General features: G+C 41.6%; 1 protein-coding gene across 13 annotated transcripts in view; it reads right to left on the reverse strand.

Moving 5' to 3' along the window:
* Positions 1-295: 295 nt before the first annotated feature.
* Positions 296-17,816, reverse strand: part of RAF1 (Raf-1 proto-oncogene, serine/threonine kinase) — a 69,684-nt gene continuing 52,163 nt past the window's right edge. For 10 of the 13 annotated variants that reach the window (XM_028718929.2, XM_028718924.2, XM_077924840.1 and 7 more), the window contains 13 exons: positions 17,397-17,550; positions 14,200-14,259; positions 12,371-12,398; positions 11,815-11,939; positions 10,818-10,935; positions 9,454-9,538; positions 8,070-8,246; positions 7,613-7,659; positions 6,780-6,898; positions 5,327-5,458; positions 3,779-3,826; positions 3,314-3,448; positions 296-1,449 (listed from right to left, as the gene is read on the reverse strand). In XM_028718929.2, the coding sequence (XP_028574762.1) occupies positions 1,309-1,449; positions 3,314-3,448; positions 3,779-3,826; positions 5,327-5,458; positions 6,780-6,898; positions 7,613-7,659; positions 8,070-8,246; positions 9,454-9,538; positions 10,818-10,935; positions 11,815-11,939; positions 12,371-12,398; positions 14,200-14,259; positions 17,397-17,550 (1,369 nt within the window). In that variant the 3' untranslated portion in view covers positions 296-1,308. The remainder of the gene's footprint in view (positions 1,450-3,313; positions 3,449-3,778; positions 3,827-5,326; positions 5,459-6,779; positions 6,899-7,612; positions 7,660-8,069; positions 8,247-9,453; positions 9,539-10,817; positions 10,936-11,814; positions 11,940-12,370; positions 12,399-14,199; positions 14,260-17,396; positions 17,551-17,816) is intronic. The other 3 variants (XM_077924841.1, XM_077924837.1, XM_077924842.1) reach the window with 3 other exon arrangements.

Raw genomic sequence — 17,816 nt, forward strand, 5'->3', positions numbered from 1 at the left:
CTTGTTCTTGAAAACTGCATCACATCTAAAGATCCCTCAAAAGGCTGCTGGAGCTACAAAGCACATTCTTCAGAGAATATAATGGTACGAGGAAATGCACAGTTAATAGCTCTACAGTTCTTTCCAAAATGGTATTTTAGAGGGGAATCGCTCCAGTATTTTCTTTGCTTTTATGCACACAGTGAACTAGATATTGCAGACAGGGCATCACGGCTACATAATACACACATTTAAGAACATGGTGCACACACATCAAATGTGGAACATCGGTTAAAAACCCGACTGAATGACAAACTTAAATTTAATTTATTTTATTAAAATAAGATAATCAGAAGAACCTGTGTTTACAATAAATGCTTTTCTCTGAGGGACAATGAAAACAAAGTTAAAACCCAAATCAGCAAGGGAAAACCTGTATATGCCAAGTTTCTTTATAGTGCATCTCAGGGGAAAAAAGTTTCAAAACAGACTTTATTTTGCAGAAATTTACTAACAGAATTACTTATTTTGCCTCTTCTCCTCCCAAAAAAACTATAGTTTCTCACCGGACCCTCAGAGCGCCGCAAGAAACAAGTCCGAAGTACCCAACAAGCTTCTTATGTTACTGTTAGATGATTGTAGGAAGATTGTGCTAGCTTCTTTCTCGGGACAGTACTAGTTATAATATATTCCTTGCCTCAAAATTAGTATTTTCCACATGTGCAAAACTGTTTTGTGTTGACTTAATATTGGTGTTTAACGTTTCATGATCTTGAGAAATGCTTAGAAGTGGAAACTTTCCAGAGCTTGAATTCCCCTCTTCCCTTCAGTCTTCTTTCTGGATGGCCGCTTTAGTTAAAATTCCTCCAGCCTGAATGGCACAAAGTCTTAGAATATCAGAAGAACAGCACCATCTGCATTGACTTTCCTCAAATGCTAAGCTATTATTTTGCTATAGAAAAATACCAGTCTATTCAGCATAACGCAATTTCAAAGAAACCTGTTTTCTCTTTTTTTTTTTCCTTTTTCCTTTTTTTTTTTTTTTGCATATGGGATAAAGTAAGGCTCAAGTGCATCTATAAAAAATAGTAATAGGACCTCTTGTATACTGTCTCTTAACTATTTCAATATGGTAACCTATAGAAAAAGGCAACGTGGAGTTTTTTGTCCCTGTAGGATTAGAACGGTAGAAATTCATAGCAGCTCATTCTCAAAACTGGCATCCAGCTGAATCCCATTGCTGGCTCTGCAATCCTGTAGACTGAGGCATTCAAAAGCACAACTGCGAGAATTGTTACTGGAGAGCAGTGGGCAGCGCGCAAAGATCTCCTAAAACACAGGTAGCTTTGTCGAAGTCAACGTGCACGAATTGATGTCCTGGGTGTGAGTTGCACGATGCAGAGAAGGTTCTGAAGCACTTCGGTTGATTTTGGGTAAAGAATGCTGCAGCAGTTCAATGGAAGACAATATCTAAAGTAAAGAGGGAAAGGGGGGGGGGGGAGAGAGAGGAAATTATAACGGCCTGTCCAATTTCTGTGCAAGAATATCTTAATTACAGTACTGACAACTTCCTAGGTCTAGACAAGGCTACAAGTGCAAATTTCATGAAAGCTCTTGCCAGCCCCACCCACTTCCCTGTGACCATTTCCTGTTTATAAAATAAAGAGCAGACAGGACGACGTTTATTTTCTGCCTTGTGAAAAGCGTGAGTGGCTCACATTACACACCCAAAGCACAAACCTATGTGCAGGGATACCCACAGGTTCCTGGCAATAGCTTGGGAGTGACAACGCTACAACACAAATACCCAGTTTTAAAATACATTCTTTAAAAAAATCAAATTATAGTATCTCAGCATTACTGAAAAACAGTAAAGAAAAGTGTACATGATTATCTGGAAAACTGTTTCATTATCTCCCACTAATGAAACATTTTGGTCTTATCAGAGGCAGGAAATACCAAGAAACATAAAATTGAGAATTTTAGTGTCTCTCAGGAAACAGATAAACAGAGATATAAATCTGTCTTTCTTTCTATAATTTATATTATGTATGTGTGTGAGAACGATTAAACATAATATGCCTCTCTCCCCGCCACCCTCCAAGTCTGCCTCTCTCTCATAAATGCAGATATATACATAAGAGAAGGGTGAAATTTGTATCTGTCTTGTTGTTTATGTATTTTATTACCCTTCTCTTGTATATATTAAATCATATATAATATTATATAGACACAGCTGTATAATGCGTCCATCTTGCCCCGAGGGGAGGAGAGAAAGCAGCAGAAACGGGTTAGGAAGCTGCCAGCCTCTAGCTCCCCATGGAGACCTCTCCCCCCCCCCCCACATGCCACCTGAGGGACTTCTGAAGAATCAAGAGGGACGGAGAAGAAAAAGAGGCAGCCTCTGCAATGACAGTTGTTTGTCCTTTCTCTTTCATCATATAATTTCTATCGACACTTATTTTAAAAAATAATTTTATGTAAACTACTTTGTGAAGTCCATCCGATAAGCAGGACATATATTCAATAAATACATACCTATAGGTTTTTGTTTTTAATTATTAAAGATTTTCCTCATTTACAAAAGCACATGCATTGTATTTTTCTTCAGGTTGTGTTTTCTACAAGATCAGTTACTTTTGTCGTGAGACGTTGGTGTTATATGCAGTATAGGGTTGGGAAGCAAAGAAGGGGGGGCGGGAGAGAGGGGTGGGGTGGTAAAGCCTATATTCTTTTACTTCGTGTATGTGTAGGGTTTTTGTGTCAGTGTCACTTGAGGAGGTTCTCTTTCTAGTTGCTTGTTATGTTTCCTTGATGGTGGGAGAGGTTGGGGTGGCCTAGGGTGTGGTTAATCGCCTTTGGTTGGCTGCAGTGGGATCTGTTTCTGTGTGTGAGGAGGGTGTTGTTGGGTTAAGTTAATACATACCTTTAGTTATACCTGTGTTTGTGCATGCATAGGCACATGTAGGCATGTCTGCATGCCTATGTGTGTGTTCCTTTCTCTAGAATATTCTCTCTCTCTCTCTCGTTGTAATTCAGTCATGGAAGTCACTGAGTTCCCTTGGACCAGTCACTAGCCTAGCCTACTTCACAGGGTTGTTTGCAAGGATAAATTATGAGGTGTGAACCATGTGCTCTAATCTTGACTTCTATGGAGTAAAACGGTAATAAAATAAAGTAATAAAAATATTCTCTTGCCTGCAGTTTAAGAGATTAGTTTCCCCATTATTTTTCACTATTTGAACCAACATGTTCTCTCTGTCTCTTGCTTTATTCAAACACACACACAAGTTTATTCGTTTTGTAAAGCTCTAAAATCAAACTTAATTCTTACCTGGGGGAAGAGAGGCCTTTCATCCCTGACTTTCTTAACACAATCTGCTACGAGTCTCTTCATAGCTTTGGGGCAGTTTTTGTAGAGTTTGCTGAGGTCTGGTGATGCATAGCCACGACCAACCATGAAAATGATCTAAGAATAGGCAAACAAGCAAACCTTAGAAGTTTAGAGAGGCAGCATCTATGTTGAAAATAGTTTTAATGTAAACTATTCACTGTTCTCATGGAAATAAGGAGGGCAGCTGCATGTGGTTTCAAGGGGGAAGGGGACATCACTCATAAGTGATACCATAGAGGGCTGGGAAAGACTTCTGTCTGACAATCAGAAGGGCTATGGTTAGATGGCCCACTGGCCTGGCTTGGCTTAAGGAAGCTTCCCATATTCTCAAGACCCCCCTCACTCACTGCCAACTACCAAAATTAATTGCCAAATACATTCTGGCCCAAGAAAGAATATACGCACATGGAAGCTGCTTGCCAGATGGGAACCTCCTGCAGACTGGTGAGGGATCTGCATTGTGATAAACAGGCCATTTTATCTAATTTAGTACAAATTATAGCACATGTCATTGTATCTTCTTCCCCAGTGCTTCCAAAGTAGTTGACTTACAAGAAACAAACATGTGTAACCTTCTAATGGCTCTATTTATCTCTTAAGTTGAGAAGCCAGCCCCAGAAGCCTTTCCAAGCACCCACCACCACCATAATCCTGTGAGGGAGAAAGTAGAGAGGCACTTGTTGGCCTCAGCCCTTCTACCATGTTCCCGTTGCACTTTCAGAAAGGTCATTTATGCAGTAAGCAGCTTCTCCTTGTGGAAGGAGGCTCACCGCACAACCAAAGCTTTCTGCAGGCTTCTAAATCAACCATGAAGCCTCCAACCTTTTCTGTGAGAAAAACAGGTGTTCCAACTTCACCCAATGCTTGGCATTGCCAAACAGTAGTCCCCCTTTGCTGCCCCATAATAAAAAAGGGGATGGGCTTGCCGATTTGGCTGCCTAACCACTCCCAGCATCCTTACCAACTTCAGTGCTGGGAGAGGGCTGGGACCACCATACAACTGCTGAGACACGTCTGCAGCTTCAAAGTTTGGCAGAAGGCTAATTGCCCACCATGCTCACCAGAGGGTGGTGCCACACTTGCCACAGTGAGTGGTAACTGCCTCTAAGGTAGCACTGAGCATGCACTACAGCTACTAGACCAGTTAGGAACCTTGTGCTTTCCACTTTAGCATGTCATATTACTTTAAAGTTCAAGGCACTTCTTTCATCTAGCACAGTGTTTCCCAACCTTGTGCCTCCAGCTGTTTTTGGACTACAATTCCCATCATCCCTTGCCACTGGTCTTGCTAGTCAGGGATGATGGGAGTTGTAGTTCAAAAACAGCTGGAGGCACAAGGTTGGGAAACACTGATCTAGCATATAACAATTATTTCCATCTGGGCAGACAGGCTTAAGAAACAATGAAGGCAGAGTTCACAAGCTGTGTTGGCTTATCCCGCCTTCGATCCTCAGGTTAAGGCTTTCCTAACACTCAATCCAACCCTTGAGAAGACACAGATCCTTGGAGACCAATGGGAACTCCAAGAACACACAACCCAGATTTCACAAGGGAATTAGTTGACAAACTGACCCCTGTATCAAGTGTTAACAATGTAGATTTTTGTCAGTCCTCTAGAACTCTGACTCAACATTCCGACCAGCCTAGCGCTAACAAACACTGCATAGCAAACAAGCAGTTTGGGCAAAGTATACATGATGTTATACTGACATTTCAATGTTACTGCAAACATATACCATCTGCAAAAGCTTTTATATGGGATGCCCTGCTGCTTAGATACACACAAGCCAAGATCTACTTTTATAATTTACCATCTTCGCAGCAGACTGGATGAGGTGGAATATAAATTACATGGTTCTTTGCTCCGTAGCCTTCTAAATAAAATCCAGAAACCCTGAAAATAATAAATTTGGAAATACAATGCATTGCATTTAAAAAATGATCGTTTCTCACCTGGTCTCTGTTGTTAATATGGGAATAAGGTAGCTCTCCGGTCATCAGTTCATAGAGTACAATTCCATAAGAATACACATCTGATTGGAAACTGAATGGATTGCTATCCTGCATTCGAATCACTTCTGGTGCCTTTATTTTTTTATTAAAAAAAACAGATTGAGAATTCATACATTGAGGGAAAAAGAAAACAGAGTCTGACGGCATTAAGGCCATAATAAAAAAAAAGAATTAAGCCACTGCATTAAATTTATTTCCTCAAACATTCAAATTGACATTGGAAACAATGGAATGAAAAATGTGGGGTTTTTTAAATCAGGGAAAATACAATGAACACATGATCGTTCCTCTGCCCTCATTTCCACGCTGTCAGCTTGAGGCCAGCAGGGCCCTGGGTGAGGGGGCAGAACTGCAGTCATATCTCACCACCACCAGGCTGCAGCCTCAGCTTCTTAAAAACTTAATATAGACATTGGCCTAGTACAGAAACAAGAAGTAACTATGGTTTGTCGTTACAAGAATGAGCCTGCACACATCTGACTTCCTTGCTCCCGCTGCGCCCCACACCCACCCACCTTCCTACATACAAAGGAGATCAAAAGCTTCCATGCTCAGTTTGATATCCTGGCTTCTTTTAACTACCTAAAGTTCCCGAACTTTGGGTGTACAGCGGTACCTCGGGTTAAGTACTTAATTCGTTCTGGAGGTCCGTTATTAACCTGAAACTGTTCTTAACCTGAAGCACCACTTTAGCTAATGGGGCCTCCCGCTGCCGGAGCACGATTTTTGTTCTCATCCTGAAGCAATGTTCTTAACCCGAGGTACTATTTCTGGGTTAGCGGCGTCTGTAACCTGAAGCGTATGTAACCCGAGGTACCACTGTAATGGGAATCCATGGTTAGTTCAAAAGCATATGCGTTTGGCATGCCACCTCTGGTTAAGACCTTGGGTGGGGGAGGAACCCTGAGGTTCACACAGGCTCATTCTCATAACAAACCCTAATTTGTTTTGAAAGGCCATGTATCCAGAAGCCTAGTCAGAAAGCCTATCTGCAGCACCTACCCACTCGAAGTTTGGCCCTCCCATGTTAAAAAGAAAACTGGAGCTCTAAAAGCACACACAGATATGCACCTTCTTTTGCAACACAGGAAGCAGCCATGCCAATTGTAGAATAGCAGTACTGTATGCTAGTTCTCTGGTATTTAAGAAAGGATGAGGAACTTTTGGCTCTCTAGATACTGCTGCATTCCACTCTCCTCATCCCCGGCCAGTAGTCAGGGATAATGGAAATTTTAGCCCAAAAGCAATCCAAAGGTTCCTCACCCCTGGATTAAAGGATATGAAACATGTTTTTGTCATATACTGCACATTAAAAACAAAAGTGAAAAGGAATGTGAGCTGGTCTCACATTAGAGACCAGCTACAAGCAATAGCTCCGTTGTAAGTCACTTACCATCCAGAGAACGGATCCAGTAGGTTGTTCTACCTGTTGGGAACCACTCCACCTAGATTTGACTGTTGCCAGCCCAAAGTCTCCAATCTTTACTGTGCGGTCTTCATGAAGAAATATATCTACATAACTCTTAAGGAACACACATGGACTGAAGTCACTTCAGTTACCAAACAGTCATCCTTGCATCCAGGCCTGTTTCCAGAAGATATTCTACACTAGCTTTTAATGAATGTGTTTTAAGAACACAAGATGGATCAGACCAATGGCTTATCTAGTCCATCACCTTGTTCTCACAGTGACCTACCAAGTTTTTAAATATATTGTAAAATATTTGGTATTAAAAGGAAGGTGGTAAGGTGCCAGACCCTACCTAGGTACATCCTTTCTTCTCCCACACCTTCCCCACTCCCCAGATTTTTATTACTCTCAGAACTGAACTTCCATCTATAGCTAAAAGGGTTTCTTTTAATTAAGTTTCCATGTATCAGCTGCACTTTATAGGGTCCTATCCACTGAAAGCTCCAAAGGGCATTGAATTTTCCAGAGACAGAACCTGTAAAGAATGCAGACCATACATTATAAGGTTTGTTTTTTAAACAGTAAAATAAAATTATGTGTTATGAATTTAGAGATCTTGAAAACAGCCCCAGTTTTCAACTCAGATCTGCAAATGAAAGACAGCTAACGAATGCAGAAGTGACCTTCAATATTGCCATTAACTAACAGGTCTTCATATCACTTAATCACCAGAACAAACTATAAATACTATGCCCCGTGTTCCATATTGATCTGATGGCAGGCCATCAGAATTCCACCCAGTAAGAAAAGGATACTATTTGATTTCATATCTCTGTGTATTATATTCTTCGCATGTAAGTAGCTGTAAACAAAATTTGAGACATGAAAATGTGAACATATTTACATGTCAAAAGTAAAGTTACAAAGAAACAAACTACATCCTTAATCAAACACAAAGAAGATTATCATTTCCTCAGTAGTTATCTACTGTAGCTAGAAAGCTTTCATTTTATCAATTTAGAATCAGACAGTGCTATTTTTGTATATCAGGAAAACATCTTTGTAACCTCTACTTTCTCTGGAAGACTGTCTGGTGTTTTTATATTTCAAGTTTTACAGGCACTATCAAGGTCTGCCTGGACCCAAGACAACACTACCTTATTTTCTCTAGCACTATTTCGTCTTTGGAGCAGTCAACGCCACTTCCATAGCTACAATGATTCAGTCCATTCTTTATTCAACAAGTTCTGCCACTGCAGGCAGATTACTCACTCCATTCCTTGTGCCGTCTGCCTTGCAATATCAATACGTTGTAACATCTGGAACTTGGTCTCCTGGACATGCAGGTGTTTATACAGACTGCTTCCTTCACACCACTGTGTGACGATGGCCAGGTTATCTTTAGTCATGTAGCCCATGAATAGCAAAATATTAACGTGCCGGGTTTTCCTAAGAGAAACAAATAGGAATCAACATATGAACGTGGAGTGTGTGTTTAGCTTTGTAAGTTAAATAAACATGTGATATTTAGATCTCCATTGATTTAGGGGAGTGGATTTTTCTTCTGATCCAAAGCTTTCCGAAAAACTAGTACCTCTGAACCCAAGATGAGTTCAGCTGCTTTTCTCTATAGCAAAGGTTTTGCAGGGAGATGTAAATTTAACAGAGAAAGAGAAATGTCTATTTATAGAAATAAACGTCTTTTACTAATGACAGAATAATGAATGAACCTGAATTTCCCTGTGCATACGTGGCTCTTTGAATTTTGGCTATGCAGTCTTTCCTGCTTGGATTTGAAGGTGAATTTGAGCAGCATCCAATATAAACTGTTGGGCGGGGGGAGGAGCTGTCCCTCTTCAGCGAGTCAGGCAGAACCCCCTGGAACACTGTTCTGAAGGCTGGCATATCCTCTAGTGTGGCATGAGACACAAGCAGCTGCTGCCAGAAAGGGGATTGGGGCGGGGATGTAAATCAGCAAATCCTTCCCTTTGCATGCAAAGGAGTGCTTTGTGCACACTTCTACACCAGTCTGTTGCCCAGTGAATAGCTTTGAGGACTAACAAGCAGGACTGACCCAAAACAGTTTGCTGTCTGAGGCAAAGGACAAGATGGCACTCCCTTCACATTCCATACACAGAAGCTGACTGGGCTGACAACGGGCTCTTTCTCCAAACTGGTAAAATGATAGCATCCTCCACCGCACTTGAGTCAGAAGGCTACTTTTTAGAGTGGTCAGGACATGTCATGAAGAATACATAGACTTGCCCTCCAAAAGATTGATTGGGGGGTGGGGAGCACAGGAGGAATAGCCAAGAGGCTGCTGCTGCCCCTCAACATCTGCTACCTGAGGCAGTTGGCTTATGTTGCGTAATGGTAGGGCCGGCCTTGACAATTACTGATCACAGTTCCAGCCAACAAGGAACTGTAAGCTAACAAACTGAATATCCCTGCCTCAGGATAGTCTACAATTTGGAGGCAGCAGTATGAGAGCCTGGTAAATCTTCCAGTTCTGTTTAGTTTACTATCCTTGCAATAACCTCACACAATAAAGAGTTCTACTGAAAACACAATGAGCCTGTGCATCCAGCCACTTTAGACAAGAGTCAACTTAATAAAAGCACTAGACAAGCATTTTAAAGTCACCGTGTTGACTTACCTTAGCACAGCCACTTCATTTCTGAAGGCCTGAAACTGCTCTGGGGTGGGATCTACCACCTTTAATATCTTTACTGCTACGTCTCCTGCAAACATAATGCAACAATTGTCTCTCAAGCCAACATTCTTACAACAATGACAAGCAGTCCACTGATGTCTGTACACAAATTACATGCACCAGAGCTTCAGCAGTATGGTCTGCATGCGGAAAAACCCAAAGGCAGAGCCTGCCAGAAGTAGGAATTCTTGGCCACTAGTTCCACAAGCCCAAAGGAATTTGGGATATGATTGAGTTCACCGTAGTGCTATTATGAACATTCTGTCAGCACAAGCATTTCTGCTTGCCACACAAACAATCTGCCTTTCTCCTTCCCCCGCACATTATTCTGGGGTTCTTCCTAAACCCCAGAGCCAATTTAGGGAGCATAGGGGCATTCAGGGGGAAGAGGAGGGGAAAAGCCCCATTGTGGTAGCAGGACTCATTGCATAAGTTCTCACTAGTGCAACTGTTTGGCTGAATCTGGGTCACAGTGTTTAATAAACAGTAGGCACCCACACCCATCCTGATTATCACATGGTAAACCGGGGAACTCTCTAAAGGGTTACACTGAGGCACAGAGGTCTGCTCAAAGGAAAAATATACAATACCCCACAAGGCAGGACCAAGCATTTGAGTACACAAGTAGTTCTTTGAATCTTGGCCACTATTTCCAAATACCCACTTCCCTTCCACCAATGCAAACACACCTTATAAGAATAATGGAAGAGCTGTTTACAATTTGTTGTAAACATGATAATGGAAAAGATGATGAAATGTGGCTGCTAAAGTTTGCTCAGCATGGCATGTGCAATGCCACCTCCTGATGAGCGGGACATATGGCCAGCCTTTCTCCAAATTTTGAAACTGAATGAGCATCATTGTAATTTGGTGTACTGGGTTGCTGTTATTTCATTCTGCAACTCTATAAAGTATCTTTTTTTTCTTTACATTTGTTTTACCTACCTGCTTTTTGGGGGGTGTCTACATGTTTTTGTACGTAACAAAATTCAATAAACACTTGAAAAAAAATAAATAAAATGACAGAGACAATATTTCAAAAAATAAAAATGGAAAAACGAAACTGTAGAGGTGAGAGGGGATTGTTCCTGCAGCTGAGCAGCAATACCCATCACCTCCCCAGTTCCAAAGTTGGAATGAAGGGTTCTCTGCCCCATACATAATTATGGGATCAGTTCTTATCAGATATCTATGAATCAAAAATATTAAACCTGTGCACATGGCCAAATGTATATATTTTGTACTATGTTAAGCAATTTTAATATTGACATTTTCCAACAAGAGTGGTAGGAATACTTGATACTTACCATGCCATTTGCCTTTGTAAACAGTCCCAAAAGAGCCTGACCCTACTCTGGTAGAGAGCATAACTTCACTTGCTTCTATTTCCCAATAATAATTTGAATCTCTCTGTCCACGAGGTCTCTGGAAAGCAAGTAAATATTTACAATACGGACAGCATGGCCTGGAAACCAAGTTTCACAGGTTCAGATTAAAGCTTGCCGCAAGTATGATTAATGATATTTGGAAATAATCTAGATCTGACTACGCAGTACATACACAGTTATAATGTAGACTTAACAAAATGTCAACAGGAAATATGTTTAAGCAAACTAAGGACTGAATGGGCATCTGTATATTTCTAAATCTGTTGTACAGCTGGAAAATAATCTATGCCGTAACATCACTCCCAATAACTTTTTTTCTATTTAATGACAATCAGATTTCCCTCTTATACAAATGTGGTCATATTCTCATCTCCATGCTAACAGGCTGTTTCTAATACTTCCTGTGCCAGTAGATAAAAGCTTATCAGCTGTAACAACACAAAGTCAGAAATTGTAATTTTTTACTGGTTCAAGGGCCTGATGTAAAGATCTAGGTGCTGTATTACGATACTGAGCAGAGTAATATGGAGGCAAGTGCTATTGCAAATTGGAGACTAAGGATGGGGAACCCATGGCCCTCCATGTTGCTAGACCACAACTCCCATCAGCCTTAGCTGATTGTAGTCTAGCAACATCTGAGAAGGACCACAGGTTAGGCCACCCCTGCCGGAGAGTTGCACTGTGTTTGTTTATAGAATCAGGGTGAAGGCATTAGTGAATAATGTAAAATAACATTGACAAACACTTGGGCTTCTTTTAGAAGCTCACACGCTGTTCAGCTACGGCAGCAACATAAAGAGTATGACACAGAATACATGCAAATCATAGCGACACATCCAGCTGAAAGCTTTAATAAATTTGAAAATCACATTGTATACTCTGAGTATCTTCCGGCTGTAAATACTCTGATACATACGATTTTTTTTTCTTGTGAATTACATCCTGCAGCTCTCTCTCTTGGGGCTGGAACTGGTGTTTTAGGCTGGGACCATCCTGTTGGACTTGTATTGTTGGGGCTTCCGGATATAGCTGAGGGTGATGCTTCGCATGTTTGAAGAAAGATGAAAGAGACGCTTACTAACATTAGACAACCCCCATATCAGAAGCAAGAAAAACATGCGGGAACTGGTATGACACCATGTTGTGCAAAACCTAAGTCTGTTTTACTGCATAAATGATGTTCTGTGCTCCAGCTGCATGCTAATTCTAACATGGAAGCACTTTTTAATGTAGAAACATTCATAATATGAATCATCGTAATTCAGTGGCAGAGCACAAGCGTTCCCTGCAGAAGGTTCCAAGTTCAATCCCTGGCATCTCCAGGTAGGACTGGGAAAGACCTCCTGATGGAACTCTGGAAAGCTGCTGCCAGTCAGAGAAGACAACATTAAGCTAGATGGTCTGAATCAACATAAGGCAGCTTCCCAAGTGGCCCTCCCAGTATCCCACATATTATTAAGTGAAACACTCACCAGATTCACTGTGACTACGTATCGCATCCTGAAACAAAAAGAACAGGTATCAACACTTCAGCATAATTGCTCTGGAAGGCGGAATAGAGCAGAAAATTTATCGCTAACAAGAAACTGACTCAGCAGCTTTAATTGTAGACACCAAGCCACCACAACATTTGGAGATGCTGGCCATTTAAAATGCAAGGAAACTTAAGTATGCCTAGCTTTTAAAATGAAGTAGTCGAATTAATCTTTGAAGTATTCACAGGAGCATTCAAGTTAACGTTTCATGAAAGGCCACCATTAACCAATCAAGTTAGTGGTGCGACATGTATTTTGCATAACCTACTACATATAGAGCAAATCCAGTCCATCTGGTCATTTTTAAACAAAGCGATGAATTGAATCTGTAAAAGTGGAAATCCACACGGCCCCCACTGTACCACTGCTGCAGCTGAGCTCGTTTCTCCTTCTCTCACTTCATGCCACACATGCTACCCTGTGTAAACATGCACAGCTCTGATATAAGGCAATTTTAGAATGGTTCCCATTTGTCCAGCCTTATCCAATGCACAGTTTGTGTATAGTGAATAGAAAGACACAAAGCAAAATGCAAGGTCAAAAGAAAGGTGAAAAAATAGCCAGAATGCAGTTTTTCTGCCAAAGCTAAACTGGTCTCACCCTGTGAACTGTCTAGAAGTCAAATTGAGCTACTCAGAGCTCTTTGAAAGAAAAGCAGTGTGTAAGCACGTTCAACAAAATAAAAATATTGAGGATTCAGACAGATTTCTAGTCAAGACAGAAAACACGCTGGGCAAGATGAAACACTGAATAAAACCAACTGTAGAAGTATAGCTCAGTGAGAATTGCTCATCACCTTTCATTCTAAGGAGGTTCATTTGAAAATGGGCAATTGGGAACAGTTCCTGGAATCCCAAGAATTGTGTGTGCTCATGCAAGACAAGTTGAGTGGTGCTTTCTGCTTGCATTTCCTTTTGCCACATAAAATCCTGCTCCGACGGGTCTCCCGACCTTCAGATGCAGCTCTACAGAGACACAAGTGGCTTCAGCAGGAAGGGAGGAGGATGGGGAAATCCCCACACAGGGGTATTCGGCACATAGGCCTTTGGATCCCTGCCAGCTAAGCTAAAATGTGGACTTTACAGGAACTTTCATGCACTTGCTGTGGCTTGGATGTGGCCACAAAGGCACAGGCTATCCTCTGTTAAAAAACACACACTCCAAATCCTGAATTTCTAAGAAGAAGAAAATATTCACTGCATTTCAAAGCTGGGTGTTCCCTCATCCCCCAATTTCAACTTAAATAAAGTACTCATCTCCACCAGGCAAAGTATTTTTGAAGTACTGCTTCTGTGCTCTATTCTATAATCACAAGCCTTCATTTACTGAATGCTTGCTTTATATAAAAGCTAAAACTATTCAGATGTCTGTGTAGCTTCTTGTTGAGAGGACACTATAATCCACAACCCTAAAAAGCAGTTTAAAGAATGACATTTCTGGGTTTTTTATAATAAAAATATTCAACCAGCATGCCCACTTACCATTTTAACATACAACCACATCCATGAGGGCAAAGCTAAAAGGAACAGGTTTACTCCAGAACCTATGGATTTTGCTCTGTACCACTGAAAGCTTCATCTGTGTAGAGCAAATTCTATTTTGTATTACAGTCTCTGGGTTTTAGTACTAGAACTAAACAAACATGCCACACTGGTCTTTCCAAATGCAACTGTTAAGCTACAGTTATGTTAACTCACACTAATTTGGCCAACTCTCTTAGCAATCCTGTTAACTGAAGAAAGCAAAGGCATCCAGATAATACCTACTCTTCCCCTTAAACAGAATCGTCTGCACCAGGACCTGGGAGAAGCATTCAGGCTGTTATTCTAATTCAAAGCAATGAGAAATAAGAAAAGAACAGAGGAAGTAGTAAAAAAATAGTTTTCAGCTGCTAAAAAGGAAAGTAGTAACAACAAGGAAAGAAGACAACTTGAAAGAAAAGAGAGTTAACACATTAGCTATGTGAATGTTATTTTATATAGGAACTGGAGATTAAAACTGATGCAAGAATGCTCTTAAGGTTAGGTAGGCAGGCAGACATTCCACCAACCATGAAATATGCTCCAGGGAAAGTTTTCTAAATCATCTCTCCACATTTTCAAAACTTGATAGTATTCCAGTTCTGCCATCAGTAGACTCACAAGAAAAGAACAGTTCAAGAGGGGCTCTGAGATTTTAATCTCTACAAAGCAGATGTATAGAGAATCTGATTATACCCGCTACTGATCCAAGCAGAGATAATCTAATCAAACAGATCTGCAATTCAACAAGACGCTAGATGCCATTTTATACAAAGGGTTCACTATTCTAAGGTAAAATCCAAAGAGAGAACTCTAGGACTCAGGAGCCTGAGATGCAGCAGCAACAACAACTGTGGTTTTCCTCTCTCCAACTCAAAACACAATTCCAGGGAAGATTTCCTAGCCTGGTTTGAGATACCAAAGGTATTGCCACTATCAAAAACCTAAACCATCCTAAAAGGTAAGCATGTACATAAGAATCATTGGGAGCCCAAAATAAAGTTCATCCCACTCATCCTATCAAAACATCCAATAAATTTAAGTGGGAGAACAGAAAGCTAGGGGCTACAGATTTCATGATTCTTATAGATGAGGCAATGAACACAAGAATTCTGCAGCTAGGTAACAAATTTTATACAAATAAAACTATATTTGCATATATAAATCAAATTTGCATATACCCATCTTACTTTGCACAATTTCTTCTACTATCAGTGAGAAAGGTCAAAAGCTATCATAAGCACTCAAATCCTTCCCTTGCTCAGCTTCTCACCATTCCGAGTCACTCAGTCAGTATCTGTAGTCTTAAACTCAGCACTGGATGAATTTCATGTCCTAAACCAGCCTTGCCCTCTAAACGGCCACAGTAGCTGGGGATTATGAGAGCTGTAGTCAAACAACATCTGGAAGACCATACACCAGTGAAGGGTACTCTGAGCCACTTTCTTAGATATCACACAACTGTGCAATCATGGGATACACATCCCTGATAAAAAGAGTGTTACCACATTACAAAACTTCAGCTGCAAAATGGTGTTTGCTTTCTGGCACACTGAAAGCCAGCTGGACCAATAAGGGAACTCCAATACTGTAGGGTGGCTCTCTAAAAATTCCTGGAAAAGAACTTTACCATCAAAGCTCTAATGGCTCTACCAAGTGATTTTTGTCTTCAAACTAGTGATAAGCTCCAAAGTTCAAAAACAGGGGTAGGGGACGTTCAGCAATGATGTTTCCCAGCTCAGGAACCCCCAAGCCCATTACAAGTTTGGGTCCAGTTCTTAAAGGGCTTAGCCTAACACCATCCCTTGTAACGAGCTGCCACTTTCTTTTCTATTCTGGGGCAGGAAAGTCTCACTTTAGTGCCCCCATTAGAATTTTAGCGCTGGCATGGAAGCATCCCCGGCACAAGGATTCATGGAACTTACTAGGATGACGAAATAAATTTTGAGGAAGGAGGTAAGAAGCAGAGGAGGTGCCTCAGGCTTGTCACATTGGAAGAGTGATAGAGCCTTAAACTGAGGATAAAGCATAGCTTGATTTGGGGTCAGTTTGACTCTGACCCAAACTAAATTGTTTGATATCATTCCACACAGAATATGAGTGAGTTTATCCATCACTACTTACAATACCTAGTAAAGGTAAAGGGACCCCCGACCATTAGGTCCAGTCGTGACCGACTCTGGGGTTGCGGCGCTCATCTTGCTTTATTGGCCGAGGGAGCCGGCGTACAGCTTCCGGGTCATGTGGCCAGCATGGCTAAGCTGCTTCTGGCGAACCAGAGCAGCACATGGAAACGCTGTTTACCTTCCCGCCGGAGCGGTACCTATTTATCTACTTGCACTTTGACGTGCTTTCGAACTGCTAGGTTGGCAGGAGCAGGGACTGAGCAACGGAAGCTCACCCCGTCGCAGGGATTCGAACCGCCGACCTTCTGATCGGCAAGTCGGTTTAACCCACAGCGCCACCCACGTCCCACTTACAACACCTAATCTGTGCTAAAAGCTATCAAGAACATATTCGTCACGCTGTCACCTACTATCTTGCTATACTGTCTCTGTACTAGGAGAAGAAAAGCAATATAAAAAGCCAAATGAAAATTACTGCTTATGGGGGGGGGGGGCTGCACACAACTGAACCCTCAAGAACTTGATATTAAAAAGAAATCTGTTTAAGGAGATGTTAGTGGATCTTTTGTTCTATTCAATGAGATACTGTAGATTGTTATATTTTGTAGCACAGAAACTCTCAGTTTTAACTAGATTAACTTTGCACAGGCCATAAGGTAAAGGTAAAGGTACCCCTGCCTGTATGGGCCAGTCTTGACAGACTCTGGGGTTGTGCGCCCATCTCACTCAAGAGGCCGGGGGCCAGAGCTGTCCGGAGACACTTCCGGGTCACGTGGCCAGCGTGACAAAGCTGCATCTGGCGAGCCAGCGCAGCACACGGAAACGCCGTTTACCTTCCCGCCAGTAAGCGGTCCCTATTTATCTACTTGCACCCGGGGGTGCTTTCGAACTGCTAGGTTGGCAGGCGCTGGGACCGAGCAGCAGGAGCACACCCCGCTGCGGGGATTCGAACCTCCGACCTTTCGATCGGCAAGCCCTAGGCGCTGAGGCTTTTACCCACAGTGCCACCCGTGTCCCATGCACAGGCCATACTTCTATGGAAATATTAACTGATTAGCAAAGGTGATAGCAACAGAAATAATGAGATGTCACTAAGTTCGTCACATATTGGCTACAAGCATCCTGTTCTCTGATCCTTCAAATCATAGTAAAGAATTGGTAACAAACCATGGGGAGTTAGAACATCAGCTGAGAACTGCGGTTTGGCAAACCACTGTGTTCTTTGAAAACAGGAATGCAGCCATTATAACCTGCAGTAAGTATTAAACCAATATGCAATTCAGAAACAACTGGCTAAATACCCAGAAATAGGAATACCTCAATTATTCGGTTATCCACGGGCATAGTTGTGCTGACCATGTGGACATTTGGTGTTGATGTAGATCTCTGTCTTTGAGAAAGGGAGCCCTCGGGAGATGGATTTGATGTGCTGAATGTGAAGGCATGAGGTGTAGAATATCTGTGTTGAGAACTAAAGGATGGAAACAAACATTTTTCATTTCTGCTACTAGGAAATGGTGATTCATTGTTAAGCATCAGAAGAGCTGTTCTCTAGTAGATATCACTGCTGTAGAGTCTACTTCTCTTGAAATAAAATTAATATATAATCAGATTAGTCTGGTTCAGATGTAACTATCTCAGTTGAACAAACCAGAGTTTAAATGGACTGGGAACCAGGCATGTATGTGCCCACACTCTCCCATCTCATCCCTCCAGTCATTTCCTCCCACTTCTGCG

The sequence above is a fragment of the Podarcis muralis genome, chromosome 2 (genome assembly GCF_964188315.1).
Source record: "Podarcis muralis chromosome 2, rPodMur119.hap1.1, whole genome shotgun sequence".
NCBI lineage: Eukaryota > Metazoa > Chordata > Lepidosauria > Squamata > Lacertidae > Podarcis > Podarcis muralis.